General features: G+C 42.3%; 10 protein-coding genes across 10 annotated transcripts; 5 read left to right on the top strand and 5 right to left on the bottom strand.

Annotated features, from left to right (window-relative positions):
• Positions 1 to 38: 38 nt before the first annotated feature.
• Positions 39 to 508, bottom strand: BDB00DRAFT_774439 (uncharacterized protein; the record flags this gene model as incomplete). Its single annotated transcript, XM_053120160.1, has 2 exons — positions 39 to 314; positions 386 to 508. The coding sequence occupies 2 exons, from the start codon at positions 506 to 508 to the stop codon at positions 39 to 41; spliced, it is 399 nt and encodes a 132-aa protein (XP_052973726.1).
• Positions 509 to 1,217: 709 nt separating this feature from the next.
• Positions 1,218 to 2,048, bottom strand: BDB00DRAFT_116193 (uncharacterized protein). The gene is made up of 2 exons (XM_053116119.1): positions 1,540 to 2,048; positions 1,218 to 1,475 (listed from the first exon to the last, which is right to left on the bottom strand). The coding sequence occupies exons 1-2, from the start codon at positions 1,955 to 1,957 to the stop codon at positions 1,342 to 1,344; spliced, it is 552 nt and encodes a 183-aa protein (XP_052973725.1). The 5' UTR covers positions 1,958 to 2,048; the 3' UTR covers positions 1,218 to 1,341.
• Positions 2,049 to 2,956: 908 nt separating this feature from the next.
• On the bottom strand, positions 2,957 to 4,564 carry BDB00DRAFT_965045 (cyclin-like protein). Its single transcript, XM_053129777.1, has 5 exons — positions 4,392 to 4,564; positions 4,209 to 4,315; positions 4,040 to 4,124; positions 3,811 to 3,935; positions 2,957 to 3,726 (listed from the first exon to the last, which is right to left on the bottom strand). Exons 1-5 carry the CDS (start codon positions 4,421 to 4,423, stop codon positions 3,275 to 3,277), a joined length of 801 nt encoding a protein of 266 aa, XP_052973724.1. The 5' UTR covers positions 4,424 to 4,564; the 3' UTR covers positions 2,957 to 3,274.
• A 686-nt stretch (positions 4,565 to 5,250) lies between these two features.
• On the top strand, positions 5,251 to 8,998 carry BDB00DRAFT_853952 (uncharacterized protein). The gene is made up of 8 exons (XM_053125662.1): positions 5,251 to 6,063; positions 6,192 to 6,295; positions 6,447 to 6,542; positions 6,652 to 6,883; positions 6,999 to 7,340; positions 7,399 to 7,485; positions 7,596 to 7,811; positions 7,884 to 8,998. The coding sequence occupies exons 1-8, from the start codon at positions 5,697 to 5,699 to the stop codon at positions 8,570 to 8,572; spliced, it is 2,133 nt and encodes a 710-aa protein (XP_052973723.1). The 5' UTR covers positions 5,251 to 5,696; the 3' UTR covers positions 8,573 to 8,998.
• A 3,240-nt stretch (positions 8,999 to 12,238) lies between these two features.
• Positions 12,239 to 13,596, top strand: BDB00DRAFT_116013 (uncharacterized protein). Its single transcript, XM_053116117.1, has 5 exons — positions 12,239 to 12,455; positions 12,542 to 12,835; positions 12,907 to 13,020; positions 13,153 to 13,265; positions 13,456 to 13,596. The coding sequence occupies exons 2-4, from the start codon at positions 12,552 to 12,554 to the stop codon at positions 13,214 to 13,216; spliced, it is 462 nt and encodes a 153-aa protein (XP_052973722.1). The 5' UTR covers positions 12,239 to 12,455; positions 12,542 to 12,551; the 3' UTR covers positions 13,217 to 13,265; positions 13,456 to 13,596.
• Positions 13,485 to 14,283, top strand: BDB00DRAFT_116022 (uncharacterized protein). Its single transcript, XM_053116118.1, has 3 exons — positions 13,485 to 13,749; positions 13,809 to 13,948; positions 14,032 to 14,283. Exons 1-3 carry the CDS (start codon positions 13,659 to 13,661, stop codon positions 14,206 to 14,208), a joined length of 408 nt encoding a protein of 135 aa, XP_052973721.1. The 5' UTR covers positions 13,485 to 13,658; the 3' UTR covers positions 14,209 to 14,283.
• Positions 14,284 to 14,747, bottom strand: BDB00DRAFT_116011 (uncharacterized protein). The gene has a single exon (XM_053116116.1). The coding sequence runs from the start codon at positions 14,673 to 14,675 to the stop codon at positions 14,358 to 14,360; it is 318 nt and encodes a 105-aa protein (XP_052973720.1). The 5' UTR covers positions 14,676 to 14,747; the 3' UTR covers positions 14,284 to 14,357.
• Positions 14,748 to 14,994: 247 nt separating this feature from the next.
• On the top strand, positions 14,995 to 16,387 carry BDB00DRAFT_933488 (uncharacterized protein; the record flags this gene model as incomplete). The annotated part of the gene is made up of 4 exons (XM_053129120.1): positions 14,995 to 15,197; positions 15,260 to 15,386; positions 15,467 to 15,629; positions 15,653 to 16,387. The coding sequence occupies 4 exons, from the start codon at positions 14,995 to 14,997 to the stop codon at positions 16,294 to 16,296; spliced, it is 1,137 nt and encodes a 378-aa protein (XP_052973719.1). The 3' UTR covers positions 16,297 to 16,387.
• Positions 16,388 to 16,916: 529 nt separating this feature from the next.
• BDB00DRAFT_878546 (ribosomal protein L6e-domain-containing protein) lies at positions 16,917 to 17,818 on the bottom strand (the record flags this gene model as incomplete). The annotated part of the gene is made up of 3 exons (XM_053127743.1): positions 16,917 to 17,075; positions 17,174 to 17,251; positions 17,444 to 17,818. The coding sequence occupies 3 exons, from the start codon at positions 17,816 to 17,818 to the stop codon at positions 16,917 to 16,919; spliced, it is 612 nt and encodes a 203-aa protein (XP_052973718.1).
• Positions 17,819 to 19,732: 1,914 nt separating this feature from the next.
• BDB00DRAFT_792669 (uncharacterized protein) lies at positions 19,733 to 21,194 on the top strand (the record flags this gene model as incomplete). The annotated part of the gene is made up of 3 exons (XM_053121144.1): positions 19,733 to 20,112; positions 20,207 to 20,474; positions 20,604 to 21,194. The coding sequence occupies 3 exons, from the start codon at positions 19,733 to 19,735 to the stop codon at positions 21,192 to 21,194; spliced, it is 1,239 nt and encodes a 412-aa protein (XP_052973717.1).
• Positions 21,195 to 23,744: the final 2,550 nt, after the last annotated feature.

Below are 23,744 nucleotides of genomic sequence, written 5' to 3'. Positions count from 1 at the left end.
GTCGCATCCTCTTTTAAGTTTGTAACAATGATAATGATCTATAACATACCAATGTTATCAATCTTTTCCTCTGCTAAAAATTCGAGAGCTATGGTTACAGTCAACCGCCTGTTGAGAGGGGTCATGGTGCGTGTCATGGATACAAAACCGTTGAGGTATGACCACATTCGTTCTAAAGACTCTCCATCGATCATCCCAAAGCCTTTAACCAGACGAGGATGAAAGTGAACTTGGCAAGCAGCGTTATGCCCAGTAATGTGAAAAATTCCCACTGCGATGGGGACATCCTCAATATCTTTCAGCGATGGTGTTTTCTGAAAGAACGTCTAATTAGAATACAAGAAGAGACATACACATACTTATTGAAGTAGGTTTTCATTACTACCTTTAAGGCGGTACGAAGCTTGCAACCAACATCGTACATGATGCGTATGTTGTTGCCATACATTTCAGTATCCGTCACCTTCTTTAAAGCACTTAGGACGTAGGTATAGCTACAAATGAACATAAAGTGAGTATTATATACATCGTGAAACAAACAAAAGTTCAACTAACCGTTCGCCTTTGCTACGCATGTCAACAATAGCAATTGGATACCCGTGGCGTCCACAGGTGCACGCAAAGGCACCGGTTCGATCGAGACCCTTCGTTGAGCCGCCCTGTTTTTCAAGCGCGCTAAAGGATGCGCACCCATCCTTGGCCTTATCATATATGTAAAGGTATGAGCGTTCTAGACACTGTTGAATAATGGTAGGGATAAACACCTTACCGATTCATTATAAGGGATGAGGTCAGTTTCGTTGACCCAAATGGTGTTGACCTCATCTTCTCCTTCAAATTCCACGCCGTCTACATCTTTGATATGTGCAAAGAGTCGCAGCTGGAAGTTACCGTCCAATGCTACGGTCTTGGCATGGCTCTACCAAATATTATAGAGCACATAAATATACGGGTACAAAATCGAAAAGAAGAGGAAGGAGAAATATATGATCCAGTAAGCAATAGGAAGAACTGGAATAGACATGTTTAAATGTTTTATATCTAAACCCGAAACAGCAAATGAATTTGAACCAGTACCACGTATCTGCAGCCGGGACACACATTGTTCTCAATGCCGTGCTGCTCTCTCAACTCCTTTTTCAGACTTAAAAGTATTCTGCCAAAAACAGGAAGTGCATCGTTTAAGCGAGACTTAAGCGATGCAGGAACCTAAATAGCCAACATAAGTGTGTTTATATCCTAGATAAAAAATGCGTATCAAAAGATGGTACCTCTTCTTCGAAATCGGCTTCAATCCACTTGGCAATGTTGTGCACTGAAACACGACAAATACAATGCAAGTTATGAAATGTTTATGTGCACTGCATGCCCGGGGTTTATTGGCGTCAAAGGTAACATGTGGCGACGCATCAAATCAAGTGGCAAGGAAAAGTTCGGGCACGCTTTGCAGTAAATGATGGTGAATTGCCGAATGCCTCAACAAACAACAGCGTTTACTCCTTTGTTTTTCTCCTAAATAAACTTTAAAATAATGCTTACCATACTTAAAGATACAAGTAACCTCTCTACTGGCTTTCTTATCATCATTACAACTACAGATCGCTGCATCAATAGGCTCGAGTGCCTCGGCGACCGGCGCTTGCTTATACCCTTCTTTATAAGCCTTAAGTAGTCCCGGGAAAAGGCAAACCCAACGAACTGCACGCTTGGCAGCTGCACTTTTACGTTTGGGCTGGTCGCAAACATCATCATCATCGTTGTCAGTGTCTACCCACTGCGATGGTGCGGAATCAACATTTGAAGATTGCGTTTGGCGAACTTCAAACGGCATGGTGTTGTAATTCCCAGTTGTCGCTGCTACAGATCTCGAAACCTTGATAAGTTTTGTCTCTCGCTCCGAAACTTTGAGATATGTCGTTGTTCGCTGGCGCTTTCCTTGTCGTATTCTGGAAGACATGGTTGATGGTTGCGATAATAATTACTGCGGACCGTTTGGCACTATGATTCAGGTACACTCAGCCAATTTTGAGCGGAAAACTAATTAACCGCATAGTTAAATTTGCGGTTTGCGGCCGTTATGAATATCCTGGGTGGCGCAAAAGTTCGCTCAGTATGTTTATTATTGCGGAGACATTGTTCCTAGGATCGGAAAGGGACCCGCTGCAGGAAAATTACAGCCATCAGTTTGATGAACCTTCGATTCCCGATTTTCAGGCGTGCAAACGATGAAAATCGACTACTGGGTGCTACCAGCATTTGCTGGTATCCTGTAGAAAAATAGACCACAAATACGAATTTCCGACGTACCAAGAAACAACTCGGTCCAAATTATACTTGTCGGCAGGATATGATCCAACATCCGAGCAAGCAGCGCAAGCTTGGCTCCAGACGAAGCTGAGCAATTGTAACTTTTACCATTAACATATAGCAGAAATGTAGCACTTCATCTTGTTCGTAACATCCTCCAGCAATAGACCACTTTATACATTCTTGTTTTTGTACATGGTTACTCGTCCCGATATGCGCTCTCGAGCTGTGAGTGAAACCCTTTCTTACTTTCGAAAGTTCATCGCTTTGCTGATAATTGACAGTGAACACCCTTTTAATTGTTTGTTTGTGAGAAGTGCTCGATCCAGATAAAGTACTGGGCAGTTGTGTCTTGCGAGCTGTGGCTGTTTTTAAAAAGAAGCTATGATGGTGGCTAAAGTCTTGCTAAAAATAATTGTATCATGTCCGCTCTTTCATGAAACATCGAAGCCGTGTCGACAGCAGAGGAAAATCCTGGTTCTAGATAGAATGGGATTATTGTACTCACCGCACATAATGTGCTTTTGCTCAAGTAAAGACAGAAAGTAAAATAAGGGACGGCCAACAAACAAGCGCCAATTACAACCTCCTACTACACAAATCTGCCAGACCGGATTTATGGTTCAACAGGGTGTTTATTGTTTATAAAGAAGATTTTTATTTGACGGTTTCATTTCCTTCTAAGCCATTTTACCAACAGAAGATAACTCGTCTACATAGTTTATACCCACATATGACGGGGAGGGAAGGGTAAAACGGGGGAATAAATACAAAAGGGTGGGCCAATGAGATGATGAGTGTATATTATGCGTGTCTGTCTTTTTCGCATTCATTAGTGGTAGGTTGTATGGGACCCTTTATACAGGAAAAAGAAGCTTCTGGCCAGCAGAAAGAGAGAGAAAAAAGAAACAGAAAAACGAGACGGGGTACAATAACAAAAGATGTTCTTTTCCCAGCGTCCCTGTTTTTATGAAGGGCGTGCACGAAGCTCCCTCCATAAATGCAACATCCGATCCTCTTTCCAGTCTTTCCAAACCTCGTAGATTGACAGAATATCCTGAGCAATCTCGACAATGCTTTCCATATCCACGTTCAGATCAGCAAACCATTGACGCATATCTGTCCGGTCGCCTAGAGATCCCGGTGCAAAATCGGCATGATTGAGCACCACGGTCATGTAAATGGCCGCCAATGCAATCATATGAGGCGGATAAAGCAGACATACATCCGTTCTATACGAGTCATTGACGATAAACCACGCGTATTGCACTCCGGATTCCCGCATCCCTAATTCTTCGCAGATTTGTAATAACGGTCGATATGGGTGCCAAATGATCAAGTAAAAATTGAGTTCCTCTAACAAGTAGAACTCGAATTCGGCGACTTTGGAGCTGTCATAGGGAAATCCTCCATAATCCACTAACGTATTCATGTTCGTTTTGTTTTAAGGTTAGCATGACAGTGGATAATCTTGTATGGAGTGGGCAAAGTGGGGAACTATACCTTGAAAGATGTGTTTGGCTTCTTGGGTTACGACTTTGATGTGAACAGGACATTCTTCGATTTTGGTAGCAAGGTATACGCAGGTGACGAGTACCAGGATTGGATCCGTTTTCCTGAGACTATTACTACACACACGCACGAGATTTTTCCCATGTTAAGGAGAGCATTTCTCGAGATCCACAGCACACACATACGCGCATATACACAGCCATGAAACGTGACACCTTACTTTGAATAGAAACGCTTGAAATAGACAAAGGCGGTCGCCACTACTTGTTGTCGCAGCTGCAAACGCTTTGCCAGCTTTTGAATCACTTTTTGCACAAAAAACAAGTTTTGTTATTTGAATTGTCAATGTTGCTCATTCACCCTTTCTAGACTGAAAAAAAAAAACTTACAGTTACAGAACCAAATCTTTAGCTTGACATAGTCGGATTCCGAGACGTGCCGTAGATCCTCCTCTCTACTACGTGCTAAAGACCATCGATCTAACTGCCACTTTAGACTAACACGTATAAATGTTTTTTTTGAAAAATTTAGCAATGCTTTCTGAGAATGGATGAAGGTTCTGATGAATTTACCTTTGTGTAGATTCCCAATAATTTGCTGCCATGTGTTTGTTGGGTGTGTGTGGTTTGTGCGAACTGAACAGATAGAAAAGGATTAATGTGTGATTGAATTGCCGCGTGGTGTATTCGCGGGGAGGTGTGTTTGGGGGGAGGTGGGTGGACAGCAAATCAGTTCTCTTTTCGTGTGCCACTTGGTATTATAACAGTTGCCAAGTACTATTACTACTACTACTACTACGATAATGTGGGAGCACTGATCCACCCGGAGCAACCAACCCACGTTTGCTAAGAAAGAAAGAAAGGAGACCATGACAAGCGCAAAGTACGGATCATCTTTATCAAGAAGTATTCATATACATGAAAGGAAGTGTGTCAAGAGGGTGCTACTACTAGTTGGTCATAAGCGAAACTTAAGGAGGAGGAGATGCACCAGGGCCGAGTTTATTAATTTTATCTCTCTCTCTCATAGTTTTTGGCATTGCCATAAAAATGTTTCGCCAACGTGCCAGCTACTAAAACAATTCGACGAGCAAAAACTGTTTCATCGATTATCTTGAAATTCTCCTGCTGTCTCTTCAAATGAATGGTGGGTGGTAGCAAAGGAGTTATTTAAATGACATCTGACAGCAGCTAAGCTGATCTCGAGAGGGTGGTAGCAACAATGAAAAAGAGAGAAAATGGGCTGTGTCGATCCACTAGGTCCTAATAGGTAGTAGTAGTAGTAGTAGTGGTAGTAGTAGTAGGGTAGTAATTACAGCCCCTTTTCAATTGGCTTCCTATTTCGGGATATGCTCCAAGTCAAGGGGTCACGGAAAAAATAAAAAGAGGGTGATTCTCGCGCAACCCTTATTTGATCGTGCAGAGAGAGTATTGTTGATGGAGTATAAAAAGGACATGGCATTTTGATCTATGAAACCTCGAGGTCACCAGGCAAATGAACTAGTAACAATAATAACAACAACAAGCACTATCGTCATCGTCATCATCACTCATTCAGTTGCTCGGTCCCTTCCTTCTGTTCCCTTTCACCAAAGCCCAAGCAGCCCCCCCCCTCGTTTCCCTTCTTCTTCTTCTTCCACTTTGTTGTTTGCTGCTGAGTGTTGCTTGCTGCATACTGTATCCTCGTCTTCCTCATCATAAATCAATCAATAATCACTAATAATAATAATAATCTTATTATAATACAGCACTTCCTTTTATCCCTTTTCTTTCTCTTCTTTCTCCCACTTTCTCTCTCTCTCTCTCCCTCCTTCCCTTTCTCACTTTCCACCCACACTTTCTCTCCTTCTGTCTCTTCTCTCCATTCCTTCACCTTTCATGATTGCGGCGCAATCACCAGACAACTACAACAACAGCAACATGGTTACTATGGGACCCAGTCCAACAGCTGCGTCCAACTCTACGCCCATTCTATCACGCAACAGCAACAACGCCAACCACGAAATCAACAACAATGATGCATCCAGCAAACACCACCTCCCACTTCCTTCACCTGCCACTTTGTCTCAGTCGCGCCGATCCAGCATGTCCACTGCTACAAGCATTGATTCGCCCCAAACTCCGCTCAAGTCCAAACGTTCTGACGACGTACTAGCAACAACAACAAAGATGGCCAGTACCAAGCGAAACATCGAGTTCCATACACTTTTCCGAAGCGTTCCCGAAACAGATCATCTTATAGATGGTAACAGTCTTCAGTATTCGGTTACTATGGCATTCACTCTGTCGGACATTGCTCCGCTCAGGTTGTGCAATATTGCATGTTGCCAAGGTTACTCACACACTCTGCTCCACCTCTTGGCACGTATATAGACTATGGCTGTGCATTACAGAAAGAAATTCTGACTCAAGGACGTATGTACATCTCCGGATCCCATATCTGTTTCAACGCAAACATCTTTGGCTGGGTGACCAATGTAAGTCACCCCCCTCCCCGAGCAACAACTTCTCTTTCTCCTTTGCTGCTGATAGATTCTGTAGCGTCGCATGTTCCCCGATCCCTTGTTTGGATTGCATCAAAGCCAAGCACACTCACCCGTTTTTCTTCTTCTTCTATCGAAATTGTAGCTCGTGATTGACTTTACGGATATTGTCGATATCGAGAAACGGACAACCGCCATCTTTATTCCAAATGCCATTTTGATATCAACGACTCAGGCCAAGGTAGTGATGAACTAAATGTACACTAATTACTTATGATAATATGCCCAATTATCTTTTTCTGCGTATAATTGATTGTTGTTGACACGACGACGGACTTGACTCTATGTAGTACTTTTTTGCATCGTTCTTGTCCCGTGATCAAGCATATGATCAAATCACCCAACTGTGGCGGGAATCACAACGTCGTGCGTCGCCTAGCAGTGAAGTTACAAGAGTAGGCGGCTATGATGATGGTCTGTTGACCGACGATTCCATGTCCTCGTTGTCGTATGATACGGAGAGTTCGGCTGATCGCGATACATTGCTTCCGCCACCCGCTTTTTGTCCGCCACCTCCCTCTGGTAAGTAGCTACCTACCAGTAGTAGTTTTAAATCTAGAACGCAGTCTGGATACTTGGCTTCTCTGCCACACCACTGTTTGCTATTACTAACCCAACCTGCCCTAATGATATACAGACTGTGACAACAGTGTCTATGAGCGACAGAATTCATTGGCAACACTGCCAAGCGCCACCAAGCATCCTCAGTTGGACAGGCGTCGAACGGCTTCGGAATCTCAATTGTCGGCCAAGAAAAACATGGATGCCAAGCAACAATCTCAGCAGCGACAAGAACAATCGAGTAATAATGATGTGGGTGACGAAAAATCAACCGCGTGCGGCTGTCAAAGCAATGGCGGTCATTATACACATACCGTGATGGATCAATTGTATCAGGGTAGCATTGAGAATGTGTACAGCTTGCTAGCCAACCGCGCCTTTTTGCAAAAGTTCTTGACCGAGATTGAAAAGAATACGGGTAATTGATGCAATATGCTTATAAGAGGAAAAAGTTGTTAATCATGTATAAAACATAGATGTTGATATCGGACCATGGCAAAAGGGGGAATCAGTCCACTCGGAGCGTGCCATTTCGTACATCAAACCGCTTTCCAATGCAATTGGTAAGAAAAACAGGAGGTTATACAATTTTCACAAGAGCACATTGAGTTGGATGGGATAGAGAAGAGATAGGATGATATATCTAACCAATCTTTCATGAATGATAATTTAGGTCCTCGATCGACCAAATGTATTCTCAAAGAGCAAGTCCATCACATGGACGTGGAGAATTACGTTACCCAATTGATAACGACACAAACGCCGGATGTACCTTCCGGCAGCTCATTCTGCGTCAAAACACGCATATGCATCATGCGTGCTGGTCAAGGAAAAGTACGCGTGCTTGTCACGATGATTGTAGAATTTAAAAAATCCTCCTGGTTGAAATGTAAGGATCATTTCAATTCCCTGTGTTAAAGACGACAATCTTCTGTGCCTGACATCCTCTCTTCATATCTAGCTACTATTGAAAAAGCATCGATTGATGGCCAAATCAACTATTACAAAGGCATCGATGCTGCCATTCGAAAATACATGCAATCCCAGCACCAACAACATCAGCCGCCTCTTCCAAAACATCATCGTCGCCGGCGACGACATCCATCATCCCATCATCCTCATGAAAAGCATCAGCAGCAGCATCAGCATCATCATCTTCATCAAACAAAGCAACAAGGTCAAGCAAACAAAAAGACGTATGATGCCGTCGTGAAATCGTTCTATGCTGGTGTGTCTGCTGGTACGGAATGGGTTCTACAGAACCCTGCGCCATCGACTCAGCAATTGATGGTAGCATGCATGGTGCTACTCGTCCTGATCAACGTCTATATTGCGACGAAAATGAATCATGTGAGCAGTAAACTAACCAACCATAACAGTAACTTTCAACATCCATACGACGAACCGCCTTCGTTGATGGCAAGAACAGCAGCAGCGAACTGGAATTGGCTTAGCCAGCAACAGGAACAGCAAGAGAGTCTAAGACCTGAAGATCAACAAAATGAATCTCATCCAATGGTCTCTGGCTTAAATCGCCAGATTTTGGAGATCGAGCGTATGATCCGACAAGCGGGTCAGAGCATCGACGAGGTTTCTAAAGCTGTTCAGCAGCAGCAGCGCATGATGGTCCAGGATGAATGGCCCTTATAAGTCACCTATCCCTCCAGACATACAAACAAACGAAAAGTTTATTCTGTTTCTTTCTCTCAATGTAAATACGTTTTTCTTTTATTCCTTTTTGCTTTGAAACAACAAACAAACAAACAGACATTTCTACAAGGAAGCAACAAGCAAGATTTTCCTGATTTCTCTCCCCCTCCCAGTCATTCCTTAGCTCTTTTTTGTTCCCTCATACACACCTCTTCATTCTCTCTATCCTCCTTTTATTACTATCATACTAGCTCTTTCCATACTCGTCGTCTTATATAACCGTCCTTACTTATCGATATGTCTGAATAGATAGTCTTTTGTCTTTTTCTAATAAAAAGTGACAAGCCTCATTTCTAAGTATTGGAGGAGTTGTTACTTCTTTTACTTGACTAAAAGAAACACCCTTGTCACTACAAACATTTTGCCTTCATCTCTTTATACAGGAAGTGACGACATCGGAAAGTATCATTAACCATTATTTGCTAACAATTGCTTTTGTATTTTTTTTTTCAGAGACAAGCTCTTGCTTATTTCAGCGCTTTTTTCATTCATTATACAAAAGACAGAATTTATCAAAGTACGCGGTGCTTTTTTTTTGCTTTGACGAGAGTACAGTATATGAATGTACAGTGAGGGGCCCAACTGATATAATGAAAGGGCAGACTGATTAAAAAGAAATGTAACAAACGAGTAGGGTCAAAAAAGAAGATGTTACAGAGACAGTTTAGCACTTTTAAGTAGTCATTTACTTACCCTCACTTCACAATGATGCTGTAGACGCATTCTGCGGCTTGTTTTCATGCATATAGAAAAAACTACATACACCGAGAAATGAAACTGGCCAAACCAAAACAACACGACGATTCCGTTACCAATATTCCTCGAATTCATTATAGCATCACGCTGAAGCACATTCTTTCCCAGATTATTGTGGTGCGTCCGCCTTATAACCGTCAAAACTTTACTTTGTTTCAATTCGATTCTTAAGCACTAATCCTTATAAAATGTTTGGACTTCAAAGAACAATGATACGTATATATTTTTAAACATGAAAATGTATAGGAATAGCAATAGAAAAAACGGCGTATACTATGAAACTGGGCAGTGATTCTCCCGTCAGGCGCACGCGTCCTTCTTCGGGTGGCCTTCTGCTTTCGTCTTAATGGCGGCATCTTTTAATTGAAGGTAAAAAGAAAAGACGTGTAGGACGTAGGCGATAGGCGAGTATATATACGTATAGGAGTTGTTTACTTATTCTTGTTTCATGTAAGTGAGTTGTTTCAAATTTCAGGCGGCCCAGCTAAATCGGGAAAAGCTGGCAACTTTTGGCTGCCCATAATTATTTTTTTCTTCAATAACGAAAGCAAACGAGTAGAAAAAAAGTATTTTTGAAGCATGTTAGACGGTATAATTGTCTTTTGGGGACGTTATAGGAGAGGTAGTTGGCGCATTTTTGAGTATATGGTTGGGTCAAATGAAGCTTCTCGGTTTTAGCAATGCCATACTATGTACTGTTTTGTACTTAACGTGTGCAGAAGCCACAAAGCTGGATCAACAGTATTTACTTCTTGCTTCCCCAGTCGTGGTCACTTCGTTTTATTACTGTATGTTTACGTGATAAATCGGCAAACATATTAAGTGTACTATACGGAAAACATAGGCGAGTCATAACAGCGCCGATACACCATTAAATTATATATTTGTTAACAATATAAAACAAGTAGAACCACAGCCTTGCCGGCTCAAAAAAAAGACAACAACACTACATATAACCCTTTCTAATCCCTTCGTCATTTTCTTTACACAAATTCATTATCATCAGTAAAAAACATAAACATAGTTGGATAAATGTGTATTCCGCGTTTGTTTAAAGCATTCAAAGATGTAAGATCTGATTGGCTGGAGTGCAGATATCTCTAGAGTTTGTAAAGTCACCTCCTGAGCACGTATTTTCTCCAAAAAAACAAATATCCTGATGTAGATCACAATCTTTGACGAACTGATCAACTGTTCTAGCTTAAAGAAAGAAAAAGAAAGATGCGCCTGTTTAGACCGTTTTATAACTTGAATTGGATCTATGTGTTACAAGTACTACAGTACAGTAGTTAGGAAGTTTAGTAAAGGGTCTCAGGCGATTTTGTTTCCTGTTGGGCTACTTTCAAAATCCGCTCACATTTTTGAGACACTACTGAGCCTACGATGTCGTCGGTGAACAATGGGTTCTTGCAATACTGTCGCTGATAGTGATGCGCAAGATCGTTTCCGTACACATCCATCAAAAACTGCCAAAGGATACAGGGAGGTGCGCCCCTTTTTTTTTCTCATTACCATACTTTATCAGGCGTGCTGTTTTACAACAAACAAAAAAAGCCAAAAACGCAAATGCAAACGCGACGAAAAAATAAAGGAAAGCAAGTATTAACCGAACAACAAGGCATTGACGGAATAAAGGACGATCTCAATGTACCTGGTGATGCTTATTCGTTTGTTTGTCGTTTGCTCTGACAATGTAGGGCAAAATGCTACTTCACACTTTTAGAATTTTGGATACGCGTTGCCTGGAGTTTTTGGTCTATGGCGACATTTCGATAAGACAGCAACTAGGTCTATACTTGGTTTGAATAGACGTAAAGCACACAAATTCTTTAAATCAGATGCCATTGAGATATCGCGTGTCCCTGATGACAACAGCAGGCGAGCGATCCGCATTAAATAAATGCAAAAGCAACTCAAATGTAAGCAACTTTTCGTTGACGACTTTTCAGGGAGGGTAACCCAACAAAATTGGATAGAAGAATAGCGAAAATACTAACACTTTGTCCACCAAGTAGGGTTCGTCATTCTCACTCGGCGATCCGTCCACTCGATCCGATCCGTGTCAAAAAGACGGATCCGGATCGAGAGTTTTTGGATCCGATCCGACCCCGAGTGATTTTAAAGCGGATCCGATCCGATCCATGGATCCGTCATTAAATCCATACTGGACGATTACTTTCTTAACAATTATCGTTGCTCAATAACTATCGAAGAAAATCAAATCGATCTCGATTTTGGCGCGAATATTCCATTTCGAATTTTCTGGTCCCTGTTAAACGTGCTCTCGCAGCGGTATAATATCATACACCCCTATATTATAAAAGCTATTAATTTACCTTGGGTTACTGATCTACCTTGACTTTAGGAATCGTTCGACACAGAAGCTATCAATCGTGCCACAACAGTTTTACAAAGGCAGAGAACAGAGCAACGTACAAGGTTCGAAGTAACCTATTGTTTACGAAGCAGTAGTGTATAGGCAGCATGGCTTGACAATTTTTTTCTATTTTATAGTAAATCTGGCGAGGAAGAAGCAGATGATGAAGAATTTTATAAGCAACTGTCAAATACATCGTCGTTATCAAGTACACGCCACGAATTGTTCAAATTGGGATACGCTGTTGTAAGCTCAGCTTTTGTTCTTTAAAGTTGCACGTAGGTCTCACCAGCTTTATGAACTTTGTATAGCACAACAAGGAATATAACATTCCAGAATCGACAGTCCATGCGATCATGAACAATACAGAAAGTTTCGAAGATAGATTAAACATGGTGTCACTGTCAATTTTACAAAATTGGCCATCGAACGACACTTTATGAAAAATATGGCGCGGTACGTATGTTTGTATACTTACATCCGCTTTACGAGAATGCCCGTTTGATTTACTAACGGGTTTTTTTAATTAGATTGACGCTTTCTTTAATCGTTGACCAAGCACATAAATCAAACGCACAGTACTACAAGAAAATATATGAACCGGAAGACTGGAACAAACTTACGAAGGAGAAAATAGAAATCGAAGAACTGAGCGACGATTTTAAAAATGTTGTGAACGAAGTCATTCAGGTTAGTAGAACGAGGAGAAAGAATCAAATTGTTTGCATTTTATAAATGCCTACTTTGTGAGGTTCTAACAAAAGCGAAATATGTAGTGTAAAGGGAATGTGCCCTCAGAAGAGGAGCAAATTCATTGACAAGGGCTTAATCTCAGTACATCGTAGCAACAAAGGCTACTCTAGTACGTACAATACCCCGTCAACATCAAGTCGTCTGCTTGTGATCAAACGTCTCAACGCTAATAATTGTCATAAGCACCGGCAAAACCTACCTTTCCGTAAACAGAATGCCCTCCAAGCATTAAAACAGCTATCACACCATATGAACATGCTATTGCAAACGGATATCGACAATGAAATTTTACAAGGCATTGATATTTTGGATTATTTGTAAGCACTTCTTTACCGTGTTGACATTATACATCCTCAACCATTTGTTGTTACTGATAAGCTCTACATAGGATACGATACCTGAGTTCTGGTGGTCAAAAGTCTGACACTTATTGTAACAGTGTCGGCCCAGATACTTACAATCGGGAACGTGAATGGGTAGACAGTGTGAATCAATATATAAGGTGAGACTCGGATATATCAAAGGATAAAACGATAGGGATCCATATAACTCAGGATCCCGTCTTTATATATACGTTGAGTAATAGGGGGCTAGCTATCGTCTAAGTATTGATCTACATCATACTTCTATCTAGAATATCCACGCCTATTACTCCATATTCAACCATGCGGTTGACCGCAAGTCATCCTATCGTCTGAACCATGCGTTGTCGATCGTCAACCATGCAGGTCGGATATCGTCGTAACGGTATGCACCGTTACACTTATAGTGAGATGGATACGATGATTATTTGCTACAATATTCTATGTACAGCTTTCAGGGATACTCCTACAAATTCTCACTGTAAGTATGATAGATGGGCATATATCTATATATATTTATTTGTGTGTATGTGTAAATGTAGTATACTTTTTGCTAACCTCTGAATTATAAATAGTGGGGGGCTCGCATCGGCCGAAACAAAAAAAGTAAAATCAAACAATGAACGGTTGTATGGTCCTGGTGGCAGTTTCGCCGCTACCCATAACGTTATAGGACGAAAGATCGATTGTTACCATTGAAGACACTGAAATCGCATGCTGGGAATGGAAGGCACCCGGTGTTACGACTTCTTTAGCCTATGAACAACAAACCAAAAACATGAGAAGCAATGCCTGTCTTTGCCGTAACTTGAACTCTCTGCCATTTGACAAGGACTGTTCCCCACACGTGCTCTACATGGATTGGATTGGTAGGTTCACAATACTCTGAATTTTATACATTTTCAATTGGGACTTACAGGGTTCATAGGGTTTATTGGCAATATGCTATCTATACGTAAGCATGGCAAGATATATGTCGTTCAGGAAGTGGGCAAGATGTATATACCACGGTCACTGTGTGATTTCGCCGACTTCTATGATACACTGAAGCTTATATACACTTTCAAGGTATAGTCGACCAATCAATTAGACTTATATTTACGAAATGCATATTGCTAACAGAGTAAAAATGATAATGTGTGGTTGAATAGCGTCACTTATGTAACTTGCAAGCCCATGTGCTTCCAGCGTTAGCACGGAAGGAACGCCAAGAAGAACACGAAAAGTATGATCACGAAGTGCCAGAATCTGAATTCGATACAGCGGATCCTGAGATCTTCTATACTCCTAAAACATCCCGAACGTATGCAGCAACCCCAGCTGAGTGAACTTGGATCCTCTTTTTTCAATTCATTATTTTATATACCTGTCACTTCTCTATTCTTTTGTTATCCTTCTTTTCCATACAGAGTGTATCTTTGACATTTCTACCCCACATATCCACATCAATTTTCATAAAGTTGTATCATCTGTAATTTTAATTACATTCACATTTTCCAACATATAAGATCGTTTTGATAGTGCAGAGGGGAAATATATAAGTAATATATGGACCAGTAGTTATATGTGAAGTGAAGTGAATCCGAGATTTATACATGCATGTATTGACGACAATCATGAGAATGTGATATGATAATAATATATACTTGTCATAGATTGCCCAACCTCTTCCTCCTCCCCAAACCCTACATCTGTCCCTGGTGTTTGCAAAACGTTTCAAAATCCATACTATCACTCGCCATGTTCTTTGGTTGCCTTCCGAACAATAGTATACCGTCTTCGTCGCTATCTTCATTATGCCTCCTTTTCCAGCTGTTGCTGCGTGTTTCTGTTGCACGTTCAAGCGCTGCCGTGAAAAATCGCTCCTAACATAGAACCCAAATCAAAACTTCAATTTTCCTTTTAATCGAATATCATAAAAATCAATTGATACTAAACCTCGGCGAGATTGCGTGCAAGGCTGTTTAAGGTGTTTGGAGTTGCATAAACTTCCCAAAATTGTAATAAAAGGGGTTCTCCGCTATTCATCACTTTTAAATAGTTACAGAGCCCATCCATCACCACCACCACCACACAATTCTCGATAACACGCTGCTGCCTTCATTCTGACGATGATGGATACTCATCGTCCACCCAGATCTACTGGACGTAGATCCTGGGCTAACGTTGTTCGCAGTAAAAGCGACACCATTTTCACTGCAAATGGCTTCGAACAAACACGGCGCTCTCACCAAGCCGAATCGATTTTAGCCCGGGCTCTCAATGTTGATGCTGTCATCTTTGATTTCGGCACTGACCTACCTTCCAAAGCCGAAGCGTACCGTTGATTGCAACACTCGGCAAAGTACATGGCGCCTCTGTTATTTCTCGCTCGCTCAGTCCTAAGGCACCTCTTCTTGTCGAAGCACACGAGGCTACTCTAAAAGCAATTAAGAACTGTGTAATTTACAAGGACAACGCCCACCCATATCGGGCAACAAAGGCTATCTCCGTCGACGCAGACCTGGTAAAGGTCAATTTTAAGCATTGCCGTTTATCTCTCCAGAGGCCTTGTCAGCAGTACTCCAAAACACCATGGAGAACTAGGGCAAGGGATGCCAAATTCGTCTCTACCGCGAACTCGAAACCGGGATTTTTAAAGGCGAAGCAACCGTTATTCTCGACATCACTTCCCCCGCAGACGCAATGCGCGAGGACGGCCAACCGTACTACATGCCGCTACGCCGCTTCATCGAATTCGACAATTGGGGTCAGACCTTCCACGCTTCATAGAAGAACTGCCCGCCAATCTGCCGCCACTGCTCAGAAGAGGGGCATCGGGAAAGGACTGTCCCAAGCTCGAACCTGTTGAATGCTATTACTGCAGACAACCGGGTCACATTCAACGCAACTGCTGTGAGATGATCAATGATAACGCCGCCATCCAAACGATCAGCAAAGGCGTAGCCATCAGTATGCATGAATCATGTGCCATCATAGCAATTAGTAGTACACATAAATACCCAACAAAGAAGCATCAAACAGAATTATCCATTTCTCTCGTATTTCCAAAGTTGTTCATATTCAATCAGCGCCTACTCCTCACATTGGAGGAGAGGCTATGGCCCCAACGCAACGGCCAAACCCTCAATCCATCAGGACCTTCTGCTGCTCCAGCACTCGCTTCTGCTGTTTCGAATGCACCGTCCACAACCACGTTTTCCTCTGCTCGCACGTCTTCAGTTACTCAACCAGTTACCACGTCTCACGCATCTAGTCCTACCATGTTCCGTGCGTCAGCCCGTACTGCGTCTGCATCCGCTACTTTGGACCCTCAATCACCTGCTGCTACTCCATGGCGAGCCGAGCACACCTCAAGTCTCGTTCCCATGTCGGAAGCTCCCGCTTTCTACGATAATGATGCTGTTCGTTCCTAGTATCAACAATTGCATAACTTATATAACGACCTTGTCTTTCACGTCAATGAGGGACGCCAAGCTTGCCTGAATGCACGCCAGACACTGTTGGCGCAAGTCACCGCCGTCGGTACCACTTGGCCACTAATCTTCCCGGTGCAGCGCGCCGCGTAAAGCTGACGTTAATAGTCGGTATACAGATTTACATCTTCCTTCAACAATAGTACAACGATACAATAGTTGAGGCTATTATGATTAAATGCAGATGAACCACTGGAGAAACGTGATCATTACAAAATGATAGATAGTATGCGTTGTTTTATTTAGACGTCCTGAAGGTTAAGCTCGTAAGTTCGAAAATAATGAAACAGCGCAGCAATGACCGGAATTTCTTCACATTAATGAAATGTATAGACGTCTTGGTCAACACATGACTCCTCATATGAGTATCTGTGACGAAATTACCCACTCACATCACATTATGAGTAACCCAGTCCGAAGCGTTTCCTTTCCACACCTTCAATACCCCAACATCAAAAAGTGTAGTATACAGTAAACGAGGGGGATATCACAGCTTGAGTCAAAAAGTCAAAAAGGCTTTTTATTTTCCAATCAGCTCCATGCATGCATTAAGAAATAACTTAGAACTTCATGGCGTGGGGGAACTGGCCCTTGGACAAACCGAAAGAGGAGCCCAAGTACTGAGCAAGGAAGGGAGTCTTGGAGACGGCATCAACGATGGCCTTGTCAACAGCCTTCTGGTCAGCGACCTTGGACTCGGGAAGGGCAGCCTTCTTTTGCTATTGATCAAATGCGCGTTAGATTTCTTTCAATTCTTAAAACAAAAACAGCACACACTCGGCACGCTTTCTTTCCAAAAAGTCGAATCTTATCTTACCTCGGCACCCTCAAGGAACTCCTTGTCAGCCTTCTTGCCAGACTTGCCAAAGTAGGCATCGTTGAACTTGGCATCGACCTATTACAATTTCCAGACGAAAACAAAGGTCAGTCCCCTTTTCTTTCCATTCACTCCTCCGCAATCAGCTTTGCCCTCGTATAACAATATGATTCCGGATTCCTTCAGGTCGAATGAATCATTGCAACAATTTTAAACGTTTCCATAGCGACGTTTCCATAGCAAAAAAGAAAGTTGAAAAGGGACACCTACCGAAACGTTGGAGAGATCAATCTTGGTGGAGGTGGCAATGACATAGGCCTGGTTGACACGGCGGAGAGGAACACCGTTGACCTTGTAAGGGCCAGTGACGAGCAAGAGACCGCTCTCAAGCTGCTTCAAAACGACCACACGCTTGCCGCGGAAACGGCCAGCCAACAAGATGACAACAGTGCCGGGTGTGATGGAGGCGCGAAGGGAAGCGGCCTTGGGCGACTTGCGCGACACCTTGGGCTGGGGGACGTCCTCGGCAGGGTAAAAGCGAGGGGCCTTTTCGGCGGGGACAACACGCTTGCCACCGTTCTTGGCACCCTTGACGTCGACTGTCTTATCGGCCTTCTTGATGCTGGATTTAGGTGCGTGAGGCATGGTTGTGCTAAATAAACAATGGACGAAAAATGGGCTTCATGTTGGTATTTCGTTCAACCTTTAAGCGTAACCGTTGTATTTCCCATGTTCCATATTGAAAATTCTGTTGCCACACTTTCAATTCTCTCTCCCATCAGTTTTCATTCCACTTCATTTTTTCTCTCTCCCGCTCCCTCTCCGAATGAAACGTAAGACAATGCGTAGAAAGATAGGACGACTAATGTTCGATTCTGGCCGGAAAATACGTATTAAAAGGTGATATACGTCGAGTGTTGAGCTGAATATGCGTTGATGTGTCGATATAAAGCTGTTGTATATGATTAGTATATGATGAGCGGATGGATGGATATGTGTACGTTGAAATTCGTCGAGTGGATGGATGGATGGATGTATGGATATGGTGAATTAATTCGTGGTCGTAAGGTCATTCGTCGTCATTCATCGATTGTTGTTCTTTTCCATCCATCAAGCATAGCATCCATCTTTCTACGCAGTTGTCCGTTCCGTTCTTTGGCTCCTCTCTCCTTTCCATCTCGCCATATATATGATTTGTACCTTATGTGGGAGGAAAGAGGATGTTCCGATAGCGACAATGGCGATTCGACGAGTGCCTGCGCTCCGGCGGCCTACCGACCCCGCTCCGGTCACGTGCAACCATCATCCATCATAATTTCAGCCAATCCGAGAGAACCGTTTCCTTATTCCAGCTTTTGCGTCTTCATCCACAGTTGGCACAGTATGATTTTATACATTGATGATAATGCACCCTATTTCTATTTCAATTAAAAGAAAACTCTGTACTACAAGATACTTGAAACAACATTATCTATTTCCTATACAAGTCTCGTATTCGCACCTGTTGTTTGCTTTCGCAGATGGGAAGAGGGTCTCCAAACGGATGATCCACAAGCAAAGCATTTATTTGTTGCTATGCCAATGCTACGACTTCCACGACTCTCTATGACAACTTTTAGGGGACAATTGAAAAGCTACCACGCACATTGACGCATGCGGCGTTCTTCGACGAGCAATGACTTTGGTGCTATATCACCTCATATAATACTAGCATCGAATCCAGTGTCTAATGAATGCCAGCTTTAAAGACTACTATAATATTAGAGTAGTCTTGTATGTTTTTGAACATCTTGATTCATATTACATGTCCAAGTGCTCTTTCCCTTATATCCGCAAAGGTAGCGTTTCTAACTGAAACAAGAATGTTGACAAAGTAGGCGTTACTACGTAATAACAATTTCCTTGTGTCAATCTTCTTGTTACATCGTAATGATGTTCGTAAACATTCTTGGAACACTACCTGAAATACTTATTATACACGTTTGTGATACCATCACGCCCAATAAAGTATATACTGTTATTGTTGCTAAGAGCTTGGTTATTGTTTAAAGAAAAAACAATAATATTTGTATATCTCTGTGCGCTAGAAGACGCCCTCTTCCCTTGTTTGTCATGTTGTGAGACATAGTTACTATATCAAGCAGTCTATTACTGTATTAGACTGACAAAGCAAGAAACTTAAAGGCAGCTTTGCTCTGGAAGAAAAGGCATTGCGTGCACCAGTATGGCAGTACAATTCTTTGGTATGTGCTACTCTTGCATGCACACAGATCGGTGCCACATCTGCCCGAGCTATTGAAACTCTACGGAAAATACCCAATTTGTATGTGGGGTAAAAAATATAGTAAACAGAAAGCTTCGCGGAAAATCAATTTTACCTAAGCGGTGGTGCTTTTGGTAGCATGTGAGAAATATAATTTTGTCAGCGAGAATCTCTTGAGTTATAGTTCACCCCCTTCCCACCACCACTTGTATTATTTTACTTTTTTCTGCACCCACTCGCCGTTGCAACAACACCCCCTCCCCTATTTCTCTTTTTCTGTTCGCTAAAAACATCCCATGGCTCATTTAGCATCGGTTCAATTGCAATACCAAAAAGCACTTCGCTTTTACTTGTTGACCAAATATACAACTGCAGCAACGGCTTGTGTGAAAGCTATTATACGGCTTCCCAAACAATCGAATGGAACCGAACAAGAGGACGTCAATATCAATGAGCTCGAAGCATTACGATATTCCATTTGGACACTTTACCTCAACATTGCGACAACATTGTTGACACTCCAAGACAATAAGCTCACGCCTCATGTTACAAAGCTGTTTGGTCTGTCGCCGGCTGCAGCCAAGAGTCACGATCAGTTTGTGCACGAGATGTGGCAGCTGTTAACCGAAGGTTACGGTGGCCCGGGCAATGTCGACCCACGGCTTATATCTTCATGGTAGATATACAAAAGACACAGCTGGAAGGGAACCGGAAAGAAAGCATAGGAGCAGAGAGAAACTGGGATGCTTACTATATTTACCATCTTTCAGCTTGGTCATGACATTGAAACTGCAAGCAGTTAACGTTGGACGACAAATCGTCGAGCAATGGTATGCAACAATGTCGGATGCTACTATGGATTATATTTCGTCGATTGCTGCACAAGAAGGCTCGGAACCATCCGATGATGTTTACTATAACGGTTGTATGGAGGCCATTGAGCTCTATGTGACACGAATTTTACCGGCCATGAACGACTATGAAACCGCTCTATCATTCGTACAGTACAACCCGCTGTTATCAGAGGAAAAGAAGGAGGTAAAAGAAAGAATGGTTTATTATTAGCTGGTGGTTTTGGCGTGTAGTGCCGGTGTGTCTGTGCGTGTGATGCATCCAAGGACAACATCATTAACTTGGGTGGTCTGTTGTAATTTTCATATATAAAAGGCATTACAAGGATATGTCCGTGAGAACGAACAGAAGGCATCAAGGGAACGGCAAAAGAAGGTTGAGCAGCAAAAGAATGCCGAGCGCTTGGCCAAGTTGGCGGAAGAGCGAGAGAGGGCGCGGTTGCAGGAAGAACGGGAACGAGCAGAAAAGGAAATGGAAGCAGCGAAAGCGCATGAAATCCAAGCAAACGGTATCGGCCACAGCCATTCTGAGCACAAACAAGAACAGCTCGATACTCTCTCCTCCTCGTCATCATCATCATCATCCTTATCGACTTCTGGCCCCCTCGCATCAGCTACGAACGGTTCTGCAGTCTCTAATAACGAGCGTCAATTATCGAGAAACTCTGCAACTACAAATTCACGGCGTGCATTTAGCCTGGAACAACGGAGTCCTGCTGCATTGAAGGAATGGGTCCGACAATTGTTTGCTGCTGGTTCTGCCACTTCGGTGGCTACCCTGCTCATGATACTCGCTTTGATTGGGCTGTTACGTGGTTTTCGAGGGCGGTGGTCTGAACCATTAAAGATTGCATTGGCAAAATTATGGCAGACGGTTCAAATGGGTACCAAGGTGACCTACTTGTAATAGGGAATACCCGTGGTGCTTGTAGCTCCTCACACTCACCGCAACTTCCGCGACTGTTTCTTTATATTGTGTTTCCTCTTCCTCTCTTCTAACAACTTCCATGCTATACCTTCTCCATACACACGCACAGAATTTAAAAACCTTTATCATGTAAAAAAGCAAACACCGTATTTATGTAGTAATTAAAACTGGCTTTTATTTTCTTATTATCTGTACTGACTATTGCGTTAAGAACAACAGCAAGTCGCGAAGGAAGGGAAGTATCCGCGATCTCGGAATAGTTGGGGGCACCGCGGATCCTGCTATATAGTAGGATAACAAGTACACCTGCATATGTAGTCGATGACATTGGTGGTTTAGACTTGCATAGCTGTGTACAGCCTGACTTTGATCCGTTATCTTAGGAAGCACCCTCCAGAAAGCAGTCAACCGAATGTACCTACAGCGGGTTAGTAAAATGCGTGGGTATTCTTACATCCTTGTTCGTGTATGCTATTAGAAAATGTACTGTACTAGTATTTTGTTGCTGCCCCTCTTCGAGCATTCGCATAATATGAATATGATACCCTATCCCCGCCATCCGTAATTGCTTCCTTCTGAGAACAAAGAAACTCAACATATACACATAAAATCCATCACTAAAATCAAACTTTAGCAAGAAGAAGAGATATCTTATTTCGAACTACATAGCTCCTAAACTCTCTCTTTTCTTCTTCGCCATTTTCCACCTTGTTATCAGACGACGATAATGATGATCACTGGATTTGTTTGATCTGAACATACGATCACATATCGCAGATCATCGTCAAAATGGGAAGTGCGAGAACAAAAGAGGAGAGGAGGTCATGTTGTTGTATTGCTTTTTGCTTTACACAAAGCCGCCGCAGCTAATACTGGAATCGTAAAACAAGCAAAAAATAAACAATGAAATCAACAAAGTGTAAATCTTTACTTTGCTATGTGGGATTTAGGAGTTCATCGGTTATTGCTACCATTACTAGCTAGGTGATTGTGTACAAAAAGCAAATAAACTGTATACGAAGCATTCTATACCGGGGAGAATAGGAAGAATTAACGCTCGTTTTCTTCTTTGCCCTCATGCTGTCAGTGCATGCAATGACATCATATTGTTATATGCCATAATTATGGGACATGGCGAATATGTATCCTTTGAAAGGGAAACGGACCCAACAGTTGTCCTCCTTTGACAGTTAAGCAAATGCTTGCTTATTCCCGAGTTTTAGCACTTGGCTACTATACTGCTACTTCTTTCACAGGCTGACGGCGCAGCATTGAGTATCCATCCTTCTTTGTTTTTTACCACTTATACAGTATTAGTAGCGACATTGAGTATCATACTAGGCCTCTTCCCTTACAACTTTTACCCCCTTTCCCTCTTTCTCTTTGAAGCAAAAACAACATCTGACGTCTCCTCTCTGACAAGAATAGTGCATTAAAAACATTACCAAGAAGAGTTAGCACCGCTTTCACCGTATGATGTCTAAATGGTGCACGGAGCCCCCTTTGACGATTAAATTTCTTATGTGTACCCTGAATGAGTAACCAAGATCGATCGAAGTTTAAAAAAGAAACACATAATACCAGCCATCGCCATGCCCTGTTTTAAAATGCAACACGAATGGTAGTTAACCGTGTTAGGGGATCGCTTAGCAATAAAACTTTACCGCGGTTCGTCTTACAGAATGCTAAAATGACCCGATGGAAGCAACTATCTTATCGTGTGGACCGTCTCTACGTGTAAAAATCAGCATATCATTCACTGTACGCTCATGATAAGCCCTCCTAATATAGTACTAACAATGAAATACATGTATGGCTTGGTTGAAAGGAACCCGCAGAAAAATAAAAGATGACTGCGTAATGGGACTTATTGATGTCTGCTGAAGAGATTCAAGGTCGTTGTCGATATCATAATCTGTCATTTGTCATTTGCGGGTTATTAATTGAGTGAGAGCCTGCACATTGTATGTACATTAGCTTACAGCTCAAGGAGCGAGAAGAGAGTGACGATGATGATAATTAGGGATGGGGGTAAAAGAAATAAGAAAAAGAGGAGGGCATACACATGTCCAATCAATCTCACAAGGAGAAATACATAGCCTACTTGCATGCTTTTCAAACTATAAGCAAGCGAGCGAAAGAAAAAGGTTAGGATCATGATGGCAACTGAAGTACATCGATTTTACTAGTTGTGAGCTTTCATTCCAACTGAATAAATCCTAGCTGAAAAACAGTTAGAAAACAACATCACAGGCTTTACAAGAGTGCTTGCCAAGTTTTTAAGCAAATCGAATCAAAAGGTACCTATTTACATTGCTTGATCCAGAGATCCGGTATTCGGCAGAATAGTACAAATATCAACGGTGAGAAGAATGCTTATTTTTCTCCTTATGCTCAACGCTGCTGTTCCCATGATCTGCATTGAGAGTAAGCGGTGGGTGAGATTGGCGCATTGAAAGCATGCGTATTGGTGACTACATCACCAAGCTTTAGTGATAGCAATTATTGCATGCATGCCACTGCAACTAC

This window comes from Zychaea mexicana (assembly GCF_025766255.1).
Source record: "Zychaea mexicana strain RSA 1403 chromosome Unknown BDB00scaffold_139, whole genome shotgun sequence".
NCBI classification, from domain to species: Eukaryota; Fungi; Mucoromycota; class Mucoromycetes; order Mucorales; family Lichtheimiaceae; genus Zychaea; species Zychaea mexicana.
The sequence above is the reverse complement of the archived record's forward strand: the minus strand, read 5'-3'. Positions and strand labels throughout refer to the sequence as shown.

Excerpts from the sequence above, each read along its gene's own strand:
- BDB00DRAFT_116022 (XM_053116118.1), top strand. The coding sequence starts at position 13,659 with ATGAGAAGCAATGCCTGTCTTTGCCGTAACTTGAACTCTCTGCCATTT. Across the intron at positions 13,750-13,808 it reads GCTCTACATGGATTGGATTG|GGTTTATTGGCAATATGCTA; the intron begins GTAGGTTCACAA and ends CAGGGTTCATAG. Across the intron at positions 13,949-14,031 it reads AGCTTATATACACTTTCAAG|CGTCACTTATGTAACTTGCA; the intron begins GTATAGTCGACC and ends GTGGTTGAATAG.
- BDB00DRAFT_116193 (XM_053116119.1), bottom strand. The coding sequence starts at position 1,957 with ATGTCTTCCAGAATACGACAAGGAAAGCGCCAGCGAACAACGACATAT. Across the intron at positions 1,476-1,539 it reads TACTTGTATCTTTAAGTATG|GCATTCGGCAATTCACCATC; the intron begins GTAAGCATTATT and ends TTGTTTGTTGAG.
- BDB00DRAFT_853952 (XM_053125662.1), top strand. The coding sequence starts at position 5,697 with ATGATTGCGGCGCAATCACCAGACAACTACAACAACAGCAACATGGTT. Across the intron at positions 6,543-6,651 it reads TATCAACGACTCAGGCCAAG|TACTTTTTTGCATCGTTCTT; the intron begins GTAGTGATGAAC and ends GACTCTATGTAG. Across the intron at positions 7,486-7,595 it reads ACCGCTTTCCAATGCAATTG|GTCCTCGATCGACCAAATGT; the intron begins GTAAGAAAAACA and ends ATGATAATTTAG.
- BDB00DRAFT_965045 (XM_053129777.1), bottom strand. The coding sequence starts at position 4,423 with ATGGCAGCAAATTATTGGGAATCTACACAAAG. Across the intron at positions 4,125-4,208 it reads AAAGATTTGGTTCTGTAACT|TGATTCAAAAGCTGGCAAAG; the intron begins GTAAGTTTTTTT and ends TTGTGCAAAAAG. Across the intron at positions 3,727-3,810 it reads AGCCAAACACATCTTTCAAG|TGGATTATGGAGGATTTCCC; the intron begins GTATAGTTCCCC and ends TGAATACGTTAG.
- BDB00DRAFT_116013 (XM_053116117.1), top strand. The coding sequence starts at position 12,552 with ATGTGCCCTCAGAAGAGGAGCAAATTCATTGACAAGGGCTTAATCTCA. Across the intron at positions 12,836-12,906 it reads ATTGATATTTTGGATTATTT|GATACGATACCTGAGTTCTG; the intron begins GTAAGCACTTCT and ends AGCTCTACATAG. Across the intron at positions 13,021-13,152 it reads AGTGTGAATCAATATATAAG|AATATCCACGCCTATTACTC; the intron begins GTGAGACTCGGA and ends ACTTCTATCTAG.
- BDB00DRAFT_116011 (XM_053116116.1), bottom strand. The coding sequence starts at position 14,675 with ATGAAGATAGCGACGAAGACGGTATACTATTGTTCGGAAGGCAACCAA.